We start from the raw sequence: 16,645 nt of genomic DNA, 5'->3' as shown, positions 1-16,645 counted from the left end.
TTTGTTTTGCACATTAAGGTGGAAGTAGTAACATGTATAGAACTCAAGATCAGAAGTGTTATATTCTCAGGCAAAACACATATAATTGGTTCTGTTATCGTAATTGTAGTTCACCGAATTGAACTTCTAAAAGAGTGTAGTTACTAAATCATAAAAGAATGACAGTTCATTTAGCTAATGGTTTGGTTTTTTTAGGTTGGGTTCAGTGCAGATTACAGTTTGGCTTGGTTATTTTATGAACCAGACCATGCACTGGCCAAGTCCCAGTCTTTGCAAAAATATAACTTTAAATAAATAATATAGAGATGAATATACATATTACATTTGGGATGCACTTGACTGAAAAAAGAAAAGTATACTTCGCCCTGAACACAAGGGAAGAGATGAATAAACCTCTGAAAAATCATCGATCCTAATAAATAAATCGATATGGTACAAAACTCAGACCAGTTCCCAGCTCAATAAAGAATCCTGCAGGGCATTAGTGATTTAATTCTCTGTATTGTGAGACTTCTCATCACCAAAAGCCAAATCAAAGATCTGCATGTAGTCATCAACAAAATGCACATCAAGACCTTCTTTTACATTAGGCGCTAGCTCGTCAAAATCTCTCTTGTTAGCTGAAGGAAATATTATAGTCTTAACTTCACTCCTTCTTGCAGCAATGGTTTTCTCCTTAACCTGCAAATTTCATAGCCATTCACAGAGTTTCAGAAACACAAAATGTGCAAAAAGAAGTCATGGCTATGAATAATCATCTTGTTGGGAAAAAGTTCCTACAGGACTTTAAAATTTTAATATATTCTTAATGTTATTTGTCAGCGAGTAGATACCGACAGCAGTAGCTACTCATGTTGTATAAAACTGGTGACAGCTGAAGATGCAGAGTAGTTCCTGTATCCAAAAATTATGTAACAAAAATATTAAAATTTTCTCAACATACCCCGCCAATGGGAAGAATCTTCCCTGTAAGTGTAACTTCCCCAGTCATTGCTAGATCCTTCTTCACAGGCTTCTTCAAGGCAAGGGACAACAGAGAAGTGGTCATCGTACAACCAGCACTTGGTCCATCCTTTGGTGTAGCCCCTGCAGGAACATGGAGGTGTAACTTTGCATTGGCAAAGAAAGGGTTTTCTGGTTCTTTCTCCAGCAGAATAGCTCTGGCAACTGTGTGAGCTATTTGAGCACTTTCTTTCATCACATCTCCTAATTGACCGGTGGTATTTAGTGCTCCTTTTCCGTCCCCTTCCTCAACAAGTGTAGTCTCTATATACAGCGTGGAACCGCCCATTGCAGTCCAGGCAAGACCCATGACAACCCCAGTAGGTGTCTGATCATAGATGCGCTCTGCATGGAAGACAGGCTTGCCAACATAATCATCTAAATTTGATTTATCAATCAATACCTTTTCAACAGTCTTTGTTTCAATTTCCTTATCTTCCTCTCTTTCTTTTGTAACCTACCAAAATTAATATCCATAAATATCAAATTTGTGAATCAGAAGAAAAGGACCACATAAAAGTCTAAGGTTGCACAGAAAAAAAAAGTTTATGTAGTGGTTATTGGACCACAGAAAATATTTTGGATTCCAGATTGAAGTCTTCAGACAGACAGCCTCATAATATTTTGCTGGTTAAAAGCGGTTGTACCAATTGTACAACAGTTGTAGAAAAACCGGTAAAACCCAAAAAATGCAAGTATACTGCCTAGCATATCATTGAAATATATATTAAGAATTTTCAACGTCCCATTAATGCTTGGCATTAGTAGGTCATTGTTTTCTTGCTCAATGAACAAAATAAGAAAATAATCTTTTTACAAGAGAGAGAACTATGATTGTGCTTTCAGTGTTATACTACCTCCGTATCTGTAGATTTGTTGTCAACACATTGAGATTGATCTTCCGGTGGATTTGTTTCCACAACTTCTTTAGAGTTTTCATCTGTATGTTCAGGATTGCTACTCTCTATCAACACGGGGTTCCCTTTTTGAATGGTAGTTGTACCCGTTTCATCTGTATTTTGTTCAATAGTAGCATCAACGGTTTCCACTTGCCTCACAAGTTGTAGTGCTATCTGCGATGCCATAAACAGAATATTTAGGACACATGATCCATTTACTAAATTTAAATTCAGATGTAGTGATGAACTAATGCAGTCAATAAATTAAAAACGAATAGATCAAGAGTGGCTGTCTTTTCAACCATACACACCATATCGTATTTCACTGCTTCAGTAACTAAAAACTGATAGTATTGACCAAAATACAACTACAGACCTTCCGGTAAATTTTCTCTATGTGCTTTTGAAGGTTTCTGACTCCTGATTCTCGGCAGTAATTTTCTATTAGAGCAAGAAGAGCAGCATCAGTCACCTCCACCTGAAGCAAGTTATTTTTTGTAGTCAACAACCTTTTCAACCAATTAAACAAAATAAGGCAATAAACGATGGCATCATTATGCTAGCAAACCATTGCAGGAAAAGGAACTCTGTAAACAGGTGGTAAAGATAAATACTTGTTCCGGCTTTATTCCACATGCTTCACGTGTAGTTTTTTCCAGATAATCTCTTGCAATGTGCATTTTCTCATCAGCAATATACCCAGCAATAGCAACAACCTCCATCCTATCCAATAAGGGATTTGGTATCATCTCCACTACATTTGCAGTGCAAACAAAAAGAACCTGCAGCGTGATTCCAGTGCATCAGTTGTAGTGGTAAAAACATTCACAATGTGCTAACTTTGACTTCAGGGTACTCATTGAAAACTATCCATTCAAAAATTATTTGACTACCCAGAGTAATAGAAAGATAAAGTAAGTCCGTTTAGATTAGCAACAAACATTTTACAAATAAACCATGCACAAATGCTGACTCTTACAAACCTCTCAGATTATTAAATACTTTACCTTCGATAGATCAATGGGAACATCAAGATAGTGGTCCAGAAAATTAGCATTCTGCTCGGGGTCCAGGAGCTCTAGCAAAGCACTTGCTGGATCACCAGCATGCCCTCTACCCAACTACCAATTGAATAAAACAGTGTCAATAATGCTAATTGTCCTTTTAATGGAATATTTGAGATTAGGAGACGTAAAAATTAATAAAACCAAAATTCACGCATTATTATATATTATTTATTAGGACCAGGAGAGTGTATACCATAGGAAAATCAGTAAACAAAATTACTTAGCCATAAATAAATTAAACTGTTTAGCGACATCTTACTTTGTCAATCTCATCAATCAAAACAAGAGGGTTGGCTGTTCCCACATTCTTAAGGCATTGTACCATCTTTCCTGGCATAGCACCTATATATGTTCGACGATGCCCCTGTAAAATTCAATATTAATGATACAAAACACCACAGCACATTACTATATAACTGGTATCAATTAAACCTATTAAAGGAAACAGATATTTTATTTACCTTGATTTCAGCCACATCAGCCAATCCTCCAACAGAGAATCGGAAGAACTCACGGTTCAAGGCACGTGCAATTGAGCGGCCAATACTCGTTTTTCCCACTCCTGGTGGACCAGAAAGACAGATAATTTTTCCTACATATGAGAAAGATCAGGAGCCATGTCAGACTTTTCAGCAAAGACCATAAGCAAGCACCAAAGGCTTAAACATTAAATAAATGAATTGGCTTAAGAGGCCAATATCGTAAAGCGTTTTGAGTTACAATCGGCACAAAACACCTAAAATTGAGTGTCGCATGAGTAGGCATCACATTTCAAAGCCTGACCAAATCAAGCATGCCCATAATTTTCTAAATTGTTATTTCGATTTTTTACCAGTTAAAATAACCAATAGCATGCACTCCAGGGTCAAGAACAGGTTTGTCTTGCCACAAAATGTATATAAATAGAAAAAACGGCATCAAGTATATGGTGATTTAATACTGCTTAGTGAAAGGAACTAGCCTATTTCAAGAAACTATATCAATATATTATTTGGTAGACATTAAAACACGCAGGGTAGTATTTGTCACAAACTAAACATGCATATAATAAATCTTTGGGATACATTACATGAATTAGTTACCTTGTGAAGTCCCTCTTAATTTCCCAACAGCTATGAATTCCAATATTCTTTCCTTCACATCAGTTAATCCATAATGGTCTTCATCAAGAATCTTTTGTGCCCGAGTAACATCAAAGTTCTCATCACTGGATTGGGAAATTAACAGATTCAGACTCAAGATTTTCAATACAGTAATTTACAAAAAAACAAACTTAGTTCATCCAAGGGGCCTATAAAGTTATGCTTGTGCATTTTAGTTGTCAACTTCTAAGGGCCTTCCTAAAACCTTGTTCAGCAAGCTGTGCTAAATCATGAGGCATACATTTAAATCTTAAATAATTTAAACTACTCTAGCAATAGTAATAAGAATGAAATCCCATGTATACAAACCTGTATTCACCCCAAGGCAGTGCAGTCAACCAGTCCAAATAGTTACGGGTAACACTGAACTCACTAGAACTAGCCTCCAACAGCTGTAGCTTTGTGAGTTCTTCGTCTATAACTTGTAAGACATGAGGTGGGCATTTTTCTCTCTTAGGTTCAATCCTTTCCCTGAACTTACCTGAAATAAAATAAAGTCAATATTATCATAGCAACAAGTTTCACCAAAAAGTATAGTCCAGAAAACCTATTAACTAAAACACAAACAAAAGTACAATATAAAGTACTCCTATACTCGACTATATAAAAAAAAAAAAAAAAATTGAAAGATATTCATAGAGAAACATAAGAGGGGAAAAGGAAAGAAGAAAAAAAACAGAAACAGTTGGGGTGAAGATTTTTAGTAATTTGGCATTTCAATCACATAGTCTAGGTCCTTCAAGAAACAATCACATTGCCTACATGTATACACACTACATCAGTCTTTTGGGCAGGAAACAAGTTATCAAAGAAATCGACCATCTTGTTATACAAAAAAAAATCAAAAATCAAAACCAACCAGTAAGAGCTGTCTTGTCGTCAGTCTCCAGTCCCAATTCCTGCAAATGGAATAAAATTCAAATTACATGAAAATGAATCAAAGACAACTTATATAGTAGAGCATTCAGCAAAGCCTATTATACATATACATATAAATTATAACTGCACTTGTGTTAGGATAAAGGAAATGGCACCAGGAAGATAAAAGGCCTAGGTCGCACCAAAAATTTCTAGACCAGACGATAAACTATAAGAACTACCGTAGCCGTTAGTAGTAAATTATGAGATCAGGATCTACACATAGAATTAGGGGTTCTGCAAAGCAATGGTGCCCAAAGCACAGCTTAGCTTAGCTAACTGGTTAAAGCCAAGAGCTTGTCGAGAACAAGGTTATATATAAGCTTTACCCAAGTATAGAAAAAAGGAATACAAAAAGTATTTTGTGTGCAAAGCTAACATAAATGATTGTACAATACAGGCATAATAGATGCAATAAACCAACTTTCGGAATCGTAGAATTTCATGGATATCAGAGAAAAACAAGTTTGTCTAGGATTAAGAGGTACACCAATCAAACCAAATCATGAAGGCTTTGTACCTTCTTTATGGCCTTGAGCTGCTCGTTTAATAAATAACGGCGCTGCTCACCACTAATCTTTTCTTCAATTGCTTTTGCAATTGATTCCTGCAATAATAAACACAAACTTTTAAAAATAAATGATGAAAAATTAAGTATAGACCACAAGAAAGCCAAACACATTGTTACCTGAATCTTACTGATTTCAATCTCTTTCTTTACCAACTCAAGTGTAAGTTTCAATCGTTTATAAACCTGCCCAACAAGACAACAAATGCACCTCCAAATGTTAAAAAATTAGTGTTTTACTGTTCAAATCTTTTTTATTTTGATACTAATACAGAACAAAAAAAATCCACAGTCGATATTTTTTTAGGTGTCAACTCCGAATTTACACACATCTAGCTCTTCAAGAACTTGTTGGCATTGCAATTTGTTTGCCCCAGATATTGCAGCTCCAAAATCTGCTAGCCTTGCATAGGTAAAATCACCTATATGCTGCACAATTTACGAAGAGACAATGTCAACATATTAAAATGATAAAAGTAATGACTAACCCGGTATCAAAACATATAACAAGCACCACATTAAGTACTCCAATTTGTTGTTATTTCAAAGCAATAAAAGAGTACAAGAAAAGGCACTTATTACTGATTCATTAACAAATAACAATCTCCTTTGGAGAATCTCCGCCACATTAAGCATTAGTTTTTAAGAAAATTAACAAATCTCTTTTAGAGTGATACAACTATTAAAAAAAATATAACAAAGACTTCAAATAAAATAGTTAAATATGTCTTGTTCATATAAAATACACTCCTCCTATTAAGTTTAGTTCCTACAAAAAATTTCATTGATGTTTAGTCTTCAATGATGATGATATTCATATACTCTCCTTTTAAGAGACTACCAAATTCACATCATCAATATGCTATGAATACAAATCGTCTTGTTCGAAATACAAAATCTTGTGGAAAATGTCACATCTATGTGTTCACAAAGATAAATAAGGTCAGAGGCCAATGAAGCGTCTTCATTTCATAGAATAATAACACCACCTCATCAAAAGGACAACACAACGCGGGCATTAACATATATAATATAATATGCAAAAGAACGAAACAGCAGCATACATAGTGTGTTACGCAGCAAGTTAAAGAATCCCCAAGAATCCATAAATCCTACTAAGATTAATATACAAGACAATTGCAAGAAACATGTCTAAAGTGCAAAAACTTCACAGACAAAGATTCACGATGCAAATCGATAAACAACTTATTGCTCATTTGTTTATGATTAAATAAAGTGATTTTCAGATGAAATAAACTAGAGATTATTTCTTAGAGATTTTTCTGCAAACAAAAAGCAGATATGTGTTTGTTTTTAATAATGAAAAACATTTTTTTAATCTTCTCGCTCATCTACTACACGCATTAAAATCATATTATTTCTTAGAAACTACTAAAACAAGACAAACAGGCTCATAATCATGGGCTTATTCAATAAGCTGTTCTAGAGAGCATAATCGAACACTTATTCATAATCCAGCTGAAAAACAGCTGGTGGAAATGTTACTAGCAATTTTATAAGTATATCCAAATATTAAAATAAGAGCTTTACTATTTTCAAAAAATAAAATAAAAAATAAGAGCCTAACTATGATATAAACCCAACTAAGCTCTAAATAACCACATCCAAACAATCCATCACTGTTATCAAGATATCTTAAATTTTAAGGTTGATTATCAAGGCATTTAAAATGTGCTGCGGCTCAGAATCTTTATCTAACATTTTCTATTCGTCATTAGTCCTTTTATAATTCATCCTTCTCTCTGTACAATCCCACTGGTGGTAAACAATTATCACAAAGATTGACATCAACTATATTCCATATTTGAGCAAGGCATGTGACAATAGGGTAGAACAGTTTAACCTAAGGAGCATTAACATTAGGGTTGTTTGCATCATGGAAGAAACAATACGGAGCCAACTATTTGAGAGTTTGTCACAATATATATATATATATATATATATATATATATATATATATATATATATATATATATATATATATATATATATATTAGTTTAAAATTCACAAAATATCTATTAAAGGTGTCATTCCAACTTCGAAAAATTCTAATAAAGCAATGCAAACAAACCTAGCACATAATCAAAGGACTATTCCAATCCCCTCCCCCATTTGCATGTTCCAATAAACACAAGCACGTAAGGGTATAAAGTCTAAACCTTAGAGTAAGTCTGAACATGATCTCTCCAAAGAGAGCTTGTTTTAAGAACATCCCTGAGTGTCGATATGACCTCAAAAGATGTGGCCTTTATGACATCGTCCTCTTTGTTATAAGCTTTATCCTGCAGTACCAAGTAAAAGTAAAAAAAAGATAAAAAGTGCTTGTCCAATAAAAATATAAAAGAATTTATATATATATATATATATATATATATATATATATATATATATATATATATATATATATATATATATATATATAAGTTCTTTCACTTCAATGAAAATACCAAATGAGGAAGCAATCAATAAAGACATGCCTTGAGATGATCAACTTTTACAGTAAGCGGGTCCTCACTAACCTACAAAAAAGGAAAGTATTAAACAACCGACAGAATACTTTAGCTGTAGACAAATGATTATCAGAAATCAGACTCGCTGTGAACAAAACTTAGGCACAAATATGGAGAGAATGGCACCAAAATATTATCAAACACCAATTTTAGCTTAATTTTAGCATGTTCAATACCAACCATCTCTGTTATGCGTAGACGTCGATGACCAATCAGTATCACCTGATCGCCGTGGATACTTGAAATCTGGTATTGAAAACAGGGTTATTGACAAAATGTTAGGCAGTTAACAAATCTAAACAAGTAATTTATTGAAGGTAATAACGCAACCATTAAGCCACATGAAAAATCACATACTTGGGCAAGAGTCCCAACTTCATGAAGACGGTTAAACAAGTCTTTTCCTTTTAAATCATATACATTTTTTTCTGCATCAGAGCTAGATACTACATTGGGATCAGAGTCTGGCTCGTCTTTAAGGAGGAAAGCACCAGCATAAGGAGCTTGTCGTTCTTTACTTTCCTGTAAAGCTGCCAACACTTTGGGGTCCTGGATGCATGGTAAAATAATCAATGGAATTAACACACTATACTTTCAGGTTTCAAATCATATTAAACCAATTCATGGACACCTCCATGCACTGATCAAAGATTACAATTCTCAAAGTCATACATTCTTTTTTTTTTAACAGCATGTAGTGGGCAATGACAAATATTTAAATCATCAATTTTGGCAACTGAACGTACCTTAACAAAAATTGGCATGTAAAATCCTGGGAAAAGGGGTCTATGTTGCAATGGTAATGCTAAAACCTGATCAAAAGCAATAGAGAAAAAAATTATTAAGTAATCAAGGAAACCGAAAATACTTGTTCAAAAAAAAAAAAAGGAAACCGGAAATAAAGCACAAGATATGAGGAATCAATGGATAGGGATAGGTCGGACGGGGAATATAATTCCATTTTTAGTTGGGGAAGGGGATGAAGAAAAACCTTGTATACAATAATGTAAAGTATATGCACACTTCAGCATTTATTTCATATTTGTTAGATTAATGAAATCGAATCAAACTCTTCGATAAAACTATAAACTGGAGGTTGGTGAAACAGTGTGGTATAGAGCACTACAAAGTTTAGGGCATCAACAGGGAGTCCATTGATAAGATAAACAGAGATCAAGAATGCATGATCCAAAAATAAAGGTAAACCAGCATGACATGATGTCAGACAAGGATATTGGGTTCAACAATATGTCTATGCTTGAGCTCAGCTCAGTTAAAACAGTGAGTGTGTAGGCATAAGAGTTTGGAAAGAAAGACGGAATGAGAAGTTTGTGAAACAATTAACTGAGTAACTTCAGTAACAGAAAACTACTATTCTCATAGTATAAGCAAAAAACTTAAAAAGGAAAATCACTCTCCAACAATCGCATCAAAGCAACGGAGAGCAGAAAACCACAATGATAACAATTAATAAATACTTAAGTGTAGGGTAAGAACTCCATTGGGCTCAGCAAATAAAATCCTCATTGCAGAAGCCTCAAACAAATGTTAAGCTCAAACTCGAGACAACAATCAACTAGCAGCTTTGGCTACATTTCACACATTACAACCGAAACAACAATCGTTTGGATTGTCTTATATGAGCTTATCTACTGACATAAAGTTTTGTGAGCTTGTTTGGGAGAACTTATGAAAACACCTTAGGACAATTTTCATAAATTCTTTCCCAAACAATTTTTGCTTTATACATAAGCGCTTATCATGATAGGCGCTTGTGCTATAAGCTGCAAATAAGTTGTTTATCCAAACAGACTCATATCTATAATAAAAACACAAATTTCACTTGTAGTCATAATAATTAAATTTCTGCCTTGAATTACAATTTCAGCGCCCATTTTCAATCAAATTAAATGCAATTTTACTATCAAAAATGAAAAAAGAAGCCAACTTTTGAATAATTTAAATATGAAAAACAATTCAGCAGCTAAAAATAAAAGGTAACAAAAACACAAAGCAAAATCTGAAACGAACAGTGAGGTAATCTTCGGGTCTGGGATACTGGGAGACAATAGCAGAAGATTTAGACGGAATCTCCTCAGCCGATTTAACTTCAGCATCAACCACATGATCGGAAGCGTCGCTGGAATCCGAACAGAAAAAAACCCGACCTCCTAAACAGCGGTTACTGCGACTGAAGCCACTGAGAGAATTGAGCACTCTAACCAAAGGCGATGCTGATTCTGATGCTGGTCGGAGGACCGGGACCGCGGCGGGATTTAGACGGTAGATGGCAGAGGATGAAAGGAGCTTCAACATTGGATATGGCGATGAGGAGAATGCGGGAATTGAAATTGAAGTGTTGTTGTTGGAATTTTAGATAATGAAATTGGTTATGGATATGAAGGTGGCGATAACCACCATTGATGGTAGTGGAACGGCGAAGAGAACGACGGAGAAGAGAAGAAGAGGGATGCGTTGTTTGTTCGTTCTGTTTTTGGTATGGAGATTCGTTAAAGCCCTTCAAAAACCCTCGTTTATCCGATTTACCAAACTGTCCTTTCTTACCGCACAGTAACACTGTTTGTTTGGTTTTTACCGTGAACAAGTCGGGTTTTCAAACACACACACCCCACTTATTTACAAATTTCTAACTACTAAGGTGAAATTTCTAACCACTAAGGTGAATTACTCTAAATGTTTTGTGCAATTTAAAGCTATTTAAAATGATGTATGACTAATTTAAAGTTATCTAAATGTTGCACCCAAACAACCCAAATATGGATTATGTCGGTAGATTCAAAGCAAATTACTAAAATGGTAAAAATAACTAGATGAGTTGGATGTTTGAGCCAATTTGCTCACTATGAAGTATCTTTAGAGAATGAGTGGCATTTTTTTTTATTGTAACAAGATGGATAAGTGAGTTTTAGCTTTGCAATAAATTAGAAAGTGCATATGGTTTTAAAATAGTGTTGTTCTTCTAATTGTTGGAGTGTTTGTCAAGATAAAATTGACTAATGTTTGCTATGACATTGTGGTGTATATGGAAGAAACGGGGGTGCAGGGAGATAAAATGCAACGACGATGCATCAATCTATATGGAAGGATATTCATGAGAATTTAAATAAAAGCATTCTTGTAGAACACAAGATGGGGTCATACAACAAAAACAACTCGTAGATTACATCGATGATCGTCATGTCATCCTTTTAAGGTGGAATTTCTAACCACTAAGGTGAGTTACTCTAAATGTTTTGTGCAATTTAAAGCTATTTAAAATGATGTGTGACTAATTTAAAGCTATCTAAATGTTGCACCCAAACAACCAAAATATGAATTATGTCGGTAGATTCAAAACAAGTTACTAAAATGGTAAAAATAATTAGAGGAGTTGGATGTTTGAGCCAATTTGCTCACTACGAAGGATCTAGTGCAACACAATCCTAATATTTTCCATCATCTTTGCATTCTCACATGCAACACAAACATTGGTCACTCGCCCTCATCCTCAAATGAATTTATCTTCCATGCTTAACCATACCCAACAACATGTAAATAAATTGTATATTCTCATTTTTATTTAATTTTAAATATTAGTCCAAATAGGGGAATACTAGTACCCTTTATTTCAAAATGTTATCATTCAGAATAACATATTCAATAGTTTTACTTCTTCTTTTCTAACCAAACAAAAAGCTTTTAATTTCCCTTAAAAGTTTAGTCAAAAGTTTACACATGAATGAATGAATGTGTATCTTAAATAATTTCATATTTTTATTTATTGTATCTTAAATAAAAGGCTATTTTGTGTAAAAAAAAAAAACAAATAACAATAAAAGGCTATTTGTTTCAGATTAATGAGACTAAATTGATTGGTGGTAGCTGCGTTTATCAAATCAATGTAAAGACAAGTTGTCATTCTCCACCGCTAACAACAGATGCAATCAGAATTTTCATTGGAGACGCTGATGGTAATGAGGTTCGTTTTTATTCTCTTATTATTTTTTATGTCACTTTAATATATTATATTGTCGCAATTCTCTATTTGATGAGATATGTGTCACTTTAATATATTATATTGTCACAATCCTAAGATTTTTAGCATTTGCTCACTATGGTAAAAATAGTGTTGTTCTTCTAATTGTTGGAGTGTTTGTCAAGATAAAATTGACTAATGTTTGTTATGAAGTTGTGGTGTATTTGGAAGAGGAGGAAAGATAAATTATGGAACGATACATAATTGAGCCATGCTATATTAGTTCGAATTGCACTTGACTCCGTATTGTAGTGGTGGTTGTTGCGTGCGCACCAAAGAAGGTCGGGTGCAAGTCTTGTTTCGGGCAGCACAAATGCAAAAGCACACAGCAGCAGTAGTATGTTCAGGTGGATGAAACGGAGACGTAGGGAGATGAAATGCAACGACGATGCATCAATCTATTTGGGGAGGATATTCATGAGAATTTAAATAAAAGTATTCTTGTAGAACACAAGATGGGGCGATACAACAAAAACAACTTGTAGATTACATCAATGATCGTCATGTCATCCCTTTAACGGACACCAAATAACAAAATTGGTTTAACCCTTGAAAGAAAAACTTTTATTATCAACAACGTTAATTACTAAAATTTCTAACCACTAAGGGGAGCTACTCTAAATGTTTTGTGCAATTTAAAGCTATTTAAAAGGATGTATGACTAATTTAAAGCTATCTAAATGTTGCACCCAAACAACCCAAATATGAATTATGTTAGTAGATTCAAAGCAAATTACTAAAATGGTAAAAATAACTAGAGGAGTTGGATGTTTGAGCCAATTTGCTCACTATGAAGTATCTTTAGAGAATGAGTGGCATTTTTTTTATTGTAACAAGGTGGATGAGGCGTGGGTTTTAGCTTCACAATAAATTAGAAAGTGCATGTGATTTTAAAATAGTGTTGTTCTTCTAATTGTTGGAGTGTTTGTCAAGATAAAATTGACTAATGTTTGCTATGACATTGTGGTGTATATGGAAGAAACGGGAGCGCATGGAGATAAAATGCAACGACGATGCATCAATCTATATGGACGGATATTCATGAGAATTTAAATAAAAGTATTCTCGTAGAACACAAGATGGGGTCATACAACAAAAACAACTTGTAGATTACATCGATGGTTGTCATGTTATCCCTTTACGGACACCAAATAATAAATTTGGTTTAACCCTTGAAATAAAACTTTTATTATTAGCAACTTAATTACAATATCATAAATTTACTCTTCAGAGGAGTTCAAGTTCACTTTGAATACGAAGAACCATGCTATATGATGATGAAGACCCTTAGAAAGTAGTTGATTACTATTTAATTGTTCAAAGATCAAAATCTTTATTTTTTTTCTTCCCAATACATGGAAGTATGTCTAGAACTTTATAATGCCCAATTCTTTAATAGAGTTAGTTCAAAATTGCTATCAACCTATATGCTAAAAATAGATATGTCTATGGTAATTTACTAAAGGGAAACGGAGGTAAATGGAATGAGGTAAATGGAATGATGCACCATCTCCTCACTTAAATTTATATTATAAAAAAGTATACGAGGGACTCCATATGATATATTTTGGGACAGTATCACTTTTTAGTTTACTCCATACTATTTGGACGAGTTTAATTTGATTTCCCCCATTATTCTTTTATTTTATGTGATTCCACCTTTGTAATTTAAAGATTCAATATTTTTAAGTTCCGTTTGCCCCTACTTATTTTTCATTTTTTTTTCTCCTTAAGTAAATAAGTAAAAAAATTATGTTTGGCCCAACTTTTCGTTATTTTCTATTAAAAAAAATGTTAAATCATTAAAAACTACAACGTGTCGGATCATCTTTAATACAATCAAATATAATTAAATTTCATGAGGACTAAAAACAACTAAAACTCACCCAAATAATAGTCAAAATTGCTATCAACCTATATTTTTCATGTGAATTGGGCATTTGATTAGTTTAATAGCATGAAGAATATCTCAATCAACAATATACCAAACGTGCAAAAACAATTAACCTAATGGGGGTGTATTCTAAAATGGTTGGTGATAATAACAACTATTTTCCCAATTAAAAAATATTCGGGCTTTAATACCCACGGGTTCTGAATTGCTTAGAACTTTGTTAGTCGGTTCCTTCACGACGATTCGATTTTCTGCCGCCGGCCAATCCGTGTACTAACCGTCAACGGTCAACATCGAAAATTCGCCGAGAAAGCAAGTTCATTCATCATTATTAACCTCATCCCTTCTCTTCGAACCATTCAATCTCGCTTCTAAACACGATAAATTGTTGTATCATACACTCCATCTAGATAATTAGTTAGTTAAGCTTTACCGTTACTGCAATGGATTTCCAGAATAGAAGGATTCGGTTAGTAGTAATTGTCGCCGCCATCGTTGTTCTTAGCATCACAGGTATTTTGATTTTCAAGTATTTTATTGTAATTGATTTCATATTTGTGCTTGTGATTTGGGATGGAGAAGGATATTTCAAAGTAGATCGTAGATATTGGCATTTTTGTGTTGATGATTTTGTTGAACTGTTCAAATATAATATAGTTCAGATTCATCGATTATTCAATGAATCTGAAAAGTTACTTTTTGATTATATTTGAAACCAGAGGGAGTTTAATGCCGATATTATTACTACTCCCTCCGGCCCTTAATTTAAGAGATATTTTACTTTTTAGATCCATGGAGTATTTAGTCTATAATATGGACTAAATACATTAGATTCTCGATGAATCTAAAAAGTAAAGTCTCTCTTATATTTAGGACTGGAGGGATTATTTGACAACTTAGCCATAAATTCCGTTATGCTATAGCTGCTATTTGCAACGTAGTGATATTGCTCTTTAAACTTGTTTACTCTGAGAACTTGGAGAAATATAATTGGACATATATTGAATGGAATGAAATAAAATGGTGTTAAATGTAACTACATATCTACATTAAATAAAGATATCATTATATTTTTTGATTCCTGGTGGAAACAATACTTGGTTAGTCTTTATTTACTTCGCGGCCGAATTCTGGATAACCGGAGCCTCATTCCCCTAGGAATCATTATAGTATTATTCAGATATTTTTATAATGAAATGAAGGAAAATACAGATTGCATCCCATATTGGGAAAACATGAAAATGGATGATTCCATCCTTTTGTGATTTTATGTTTTTCTATCGTGTGTTCATTTTCAACAAAAGGCTTTCTGATTCTTACAAAGAATTTATGTTTCAATTATGATATTGTGTGTTTATCTTTGACTGTTGAAGACCTATAACTACAACTACACTGTCTGGTAATACTAGTCTAAAGTATCTCTACTTGTGCTAATATAAATTTCTCCTTTCAGCTGAAAAATGCAGGGAGCTTGTTGGCGAGGAAGGGTCATCCCAGAGTGGAAAGTTCACAATATTAAACTGCTTTGACATGGGTTCTGGAACTTTGGCATGTGCTGTCAAGGAAGGTGTGAAGCTCTATTTTTACAATATTAGATCATCTCACGTTGAAAAAGCAAGACAACGAGCGATTGAGTCTGCCCTTGTTGACGCTGCTAGTCAGGGAATGTCCCCGACAGATTCAGCAAAACATGCGCAGAAAGAAAGTAAAAAGGCGGCGAAATTGGCTTCCCGTCAAGCCAAGCGGATTATAGGCCCCATCATCTCTTCTGGATGGGACTTTTTCGAAGCTATTTACTATGGTGGTACAATCACAGAAGGATTCCTTCGGGGTACTGGTACTTTGTTTGGTGCTTATGGGGGAGGGTTCCTGGGGGAGCAAAGCCTTGGTAGATTTGGATATCTTGTTGGAAGTCACTTGGGCAGTTGGGTTGGGGGCAGAATAGGATTAATGATTTATGATGTTGTTAATGGAGTGCATTTGTTGTTGCAATTTGTTCAGACGGGCGAAATTGAAGTTCATAAAACATTAGTTAATGAAAATTCTGATGCCCCAGAAACTTCCTTTGATGGCGAAGTTCCTAAATATGAAAGCTCCACTTTATATGAATCATCACCTAGTGAAGAATCTAATGCCTACGAATCTACTGAATATCAGAACTATGAAACGTACGAAAATTCTGAACTGTGATGAAAATCGGAAGTTGATGTATTGATATTTGTTCGAAAGTTAGGTGCATTTCAATTTCATTGTCTTTGCTTCAACATAGGGTCATTAGTGTGTATAAATTTCACTATTTTTTAACATAAGTGCACATTTCACTGCATATATATTTTGTCTTCTGACTTCTGAGTATTGCGCTTGTACATGCTGTATTCCATTCTTGATCATCACAGGGAGGTCATATGTGAAATGATTTTTGTACATTAAAATATTGATGTTATATACGGTTTTTGTGTGTGAGTATTTCTGAGATTTGTTTAGGTTATAAAAGATAAATAGCAAGAGAGATAGATAGAGACAAACTCAGTGTGTCATATATGATGTTTGTATTTTGATGTTCAAATAACACAGCTTAATTTAGTAG

General features: G+C 34.0%; 2 protein-coding genes across 2 annotated transcripts; one reads left to right on the top strand and one right to left on the bottom strand.

Annotated features, from left to right (window-relative positions):
* Positions 1 to 269: 269 nt before the first annotated feature.
* On the bottom strand, positions 270 to 10,642 carry LOC123890361 (lon protease homolog 1, mitochondrial). The gene is made up of 20 exons (XM_045939994.1): positions 10,160 to 10,642; positions 8,875 to 8,940; positions 8,486 to 8,677; positions 8,309 to 8,374; positions 8,096 to 8,137; positions 7,778 to 7,900; positions 5,927 to 6,025; positions 5,717 to 5,782; positions 5,549 to 5,635; positions 4,970 to 5,009; positions 4,420 to 4,591; positions 4,051 to 4,175; positions 3,430 to 3,560; positions 3,228 to 3,332; positions 2,909 to 3,022; positions 2,516 to 2,683; positions 2,278 to 2,379; positions 1,860 to 2,075; positions 944 to 1,459; positions 270 to 681 (listed from the first exon to the last, which is right to left on the bottom strand). Exons 1-20 carry the CDS (start codon positions 10,442 to 10,444, stop codon positions 490 to 492), a joined length of 2,907 nt encoding a protein of 968 aa, XP_045795950.1. The 5' UTR covers positions 10,445 to 10,642; the 3' UTR covers positions 270 to 489.
* A 3,562-nt stretch (positions 10,643 to 14,204) lies between these two features.
* Positions 14,205 to 16,524, top strand: LOC123890281. Its single transcript, XM_045939886.1, has 2 exons — positions 14,205 to 14,571; positions 15,512 to 16,524. Exons 1-2 carry the CDS (start codon positions 14,502 to 14,504, stop codon positions 16,246 to 16,248), a joined length of 807 nt encoding a protein of 268 aa, XP_045795842.1. The 5' UTR covers positions 14,205 to 14,501; the 3' UTR covers positions 16,249 to 16,524.
* Positions 16,525 to 16,645: the final 121 nt, after the last annotated feature.

Source organism: Trifolium pratense, linkage group LG1, assembly GCF_020283565.1.
Source record: "Trifolium pratense cultivar HEN17-A07 linkage group LG1, ARS_RC_1.1, whole genome shotgun sequence".
In the NCBI taxonomy this organism is placed as follows: domain Eukaryota; kingdom Viridiplantae; phylum Streptophyta; class Magnoliopsida; order Fabales; family Fabaceae; genus Trifolium; species Trifolium pratense.
This window is presented reverse-complemented; position numbering and strand designations above follow the sequence as displayed.

Excerpts from the sequence above, each read along its gene's own strand:
- LOC123890361 (XM_045939994.1), bottom strand. The coding sequence starts at position 10,444 with ATGTTGAAGCTCCTTTCATCCTCTGCCATCTACCGTCTAAATCCCGCC. Across the intron at positions 8,375-8,485 it reads AAGTTGGGACTCTTGCCCAA|ATTTCAAGTATCCACGGCGA; the intron begins GTATGTGATTTT and ends TTTCAATACCAG. Across the intron at positions 5,010-5,548 it reads AGCTCAAGGCCATAAAGAAG|GAATTGGGACTGGAGACTGA; the intron begins GTACAAAGCCTT and ends TTCCATTTGCAG.
- LOC123890281 (XM_045939886.1), top strand. The coding sequence starts at position 14,502 with ATGGATTTCCAGAATAGAAGGATTCGGTTAGTAGTAATTGTCGCCGCC. Across the intron at positions 14,572-15,511 it reads CGTTGTTCTTAGCATCACAG|CTGAAAAATGCAGGGAGCTT; the intron begins GTATTTTGATTT and ends TTCTCCTTTCAG.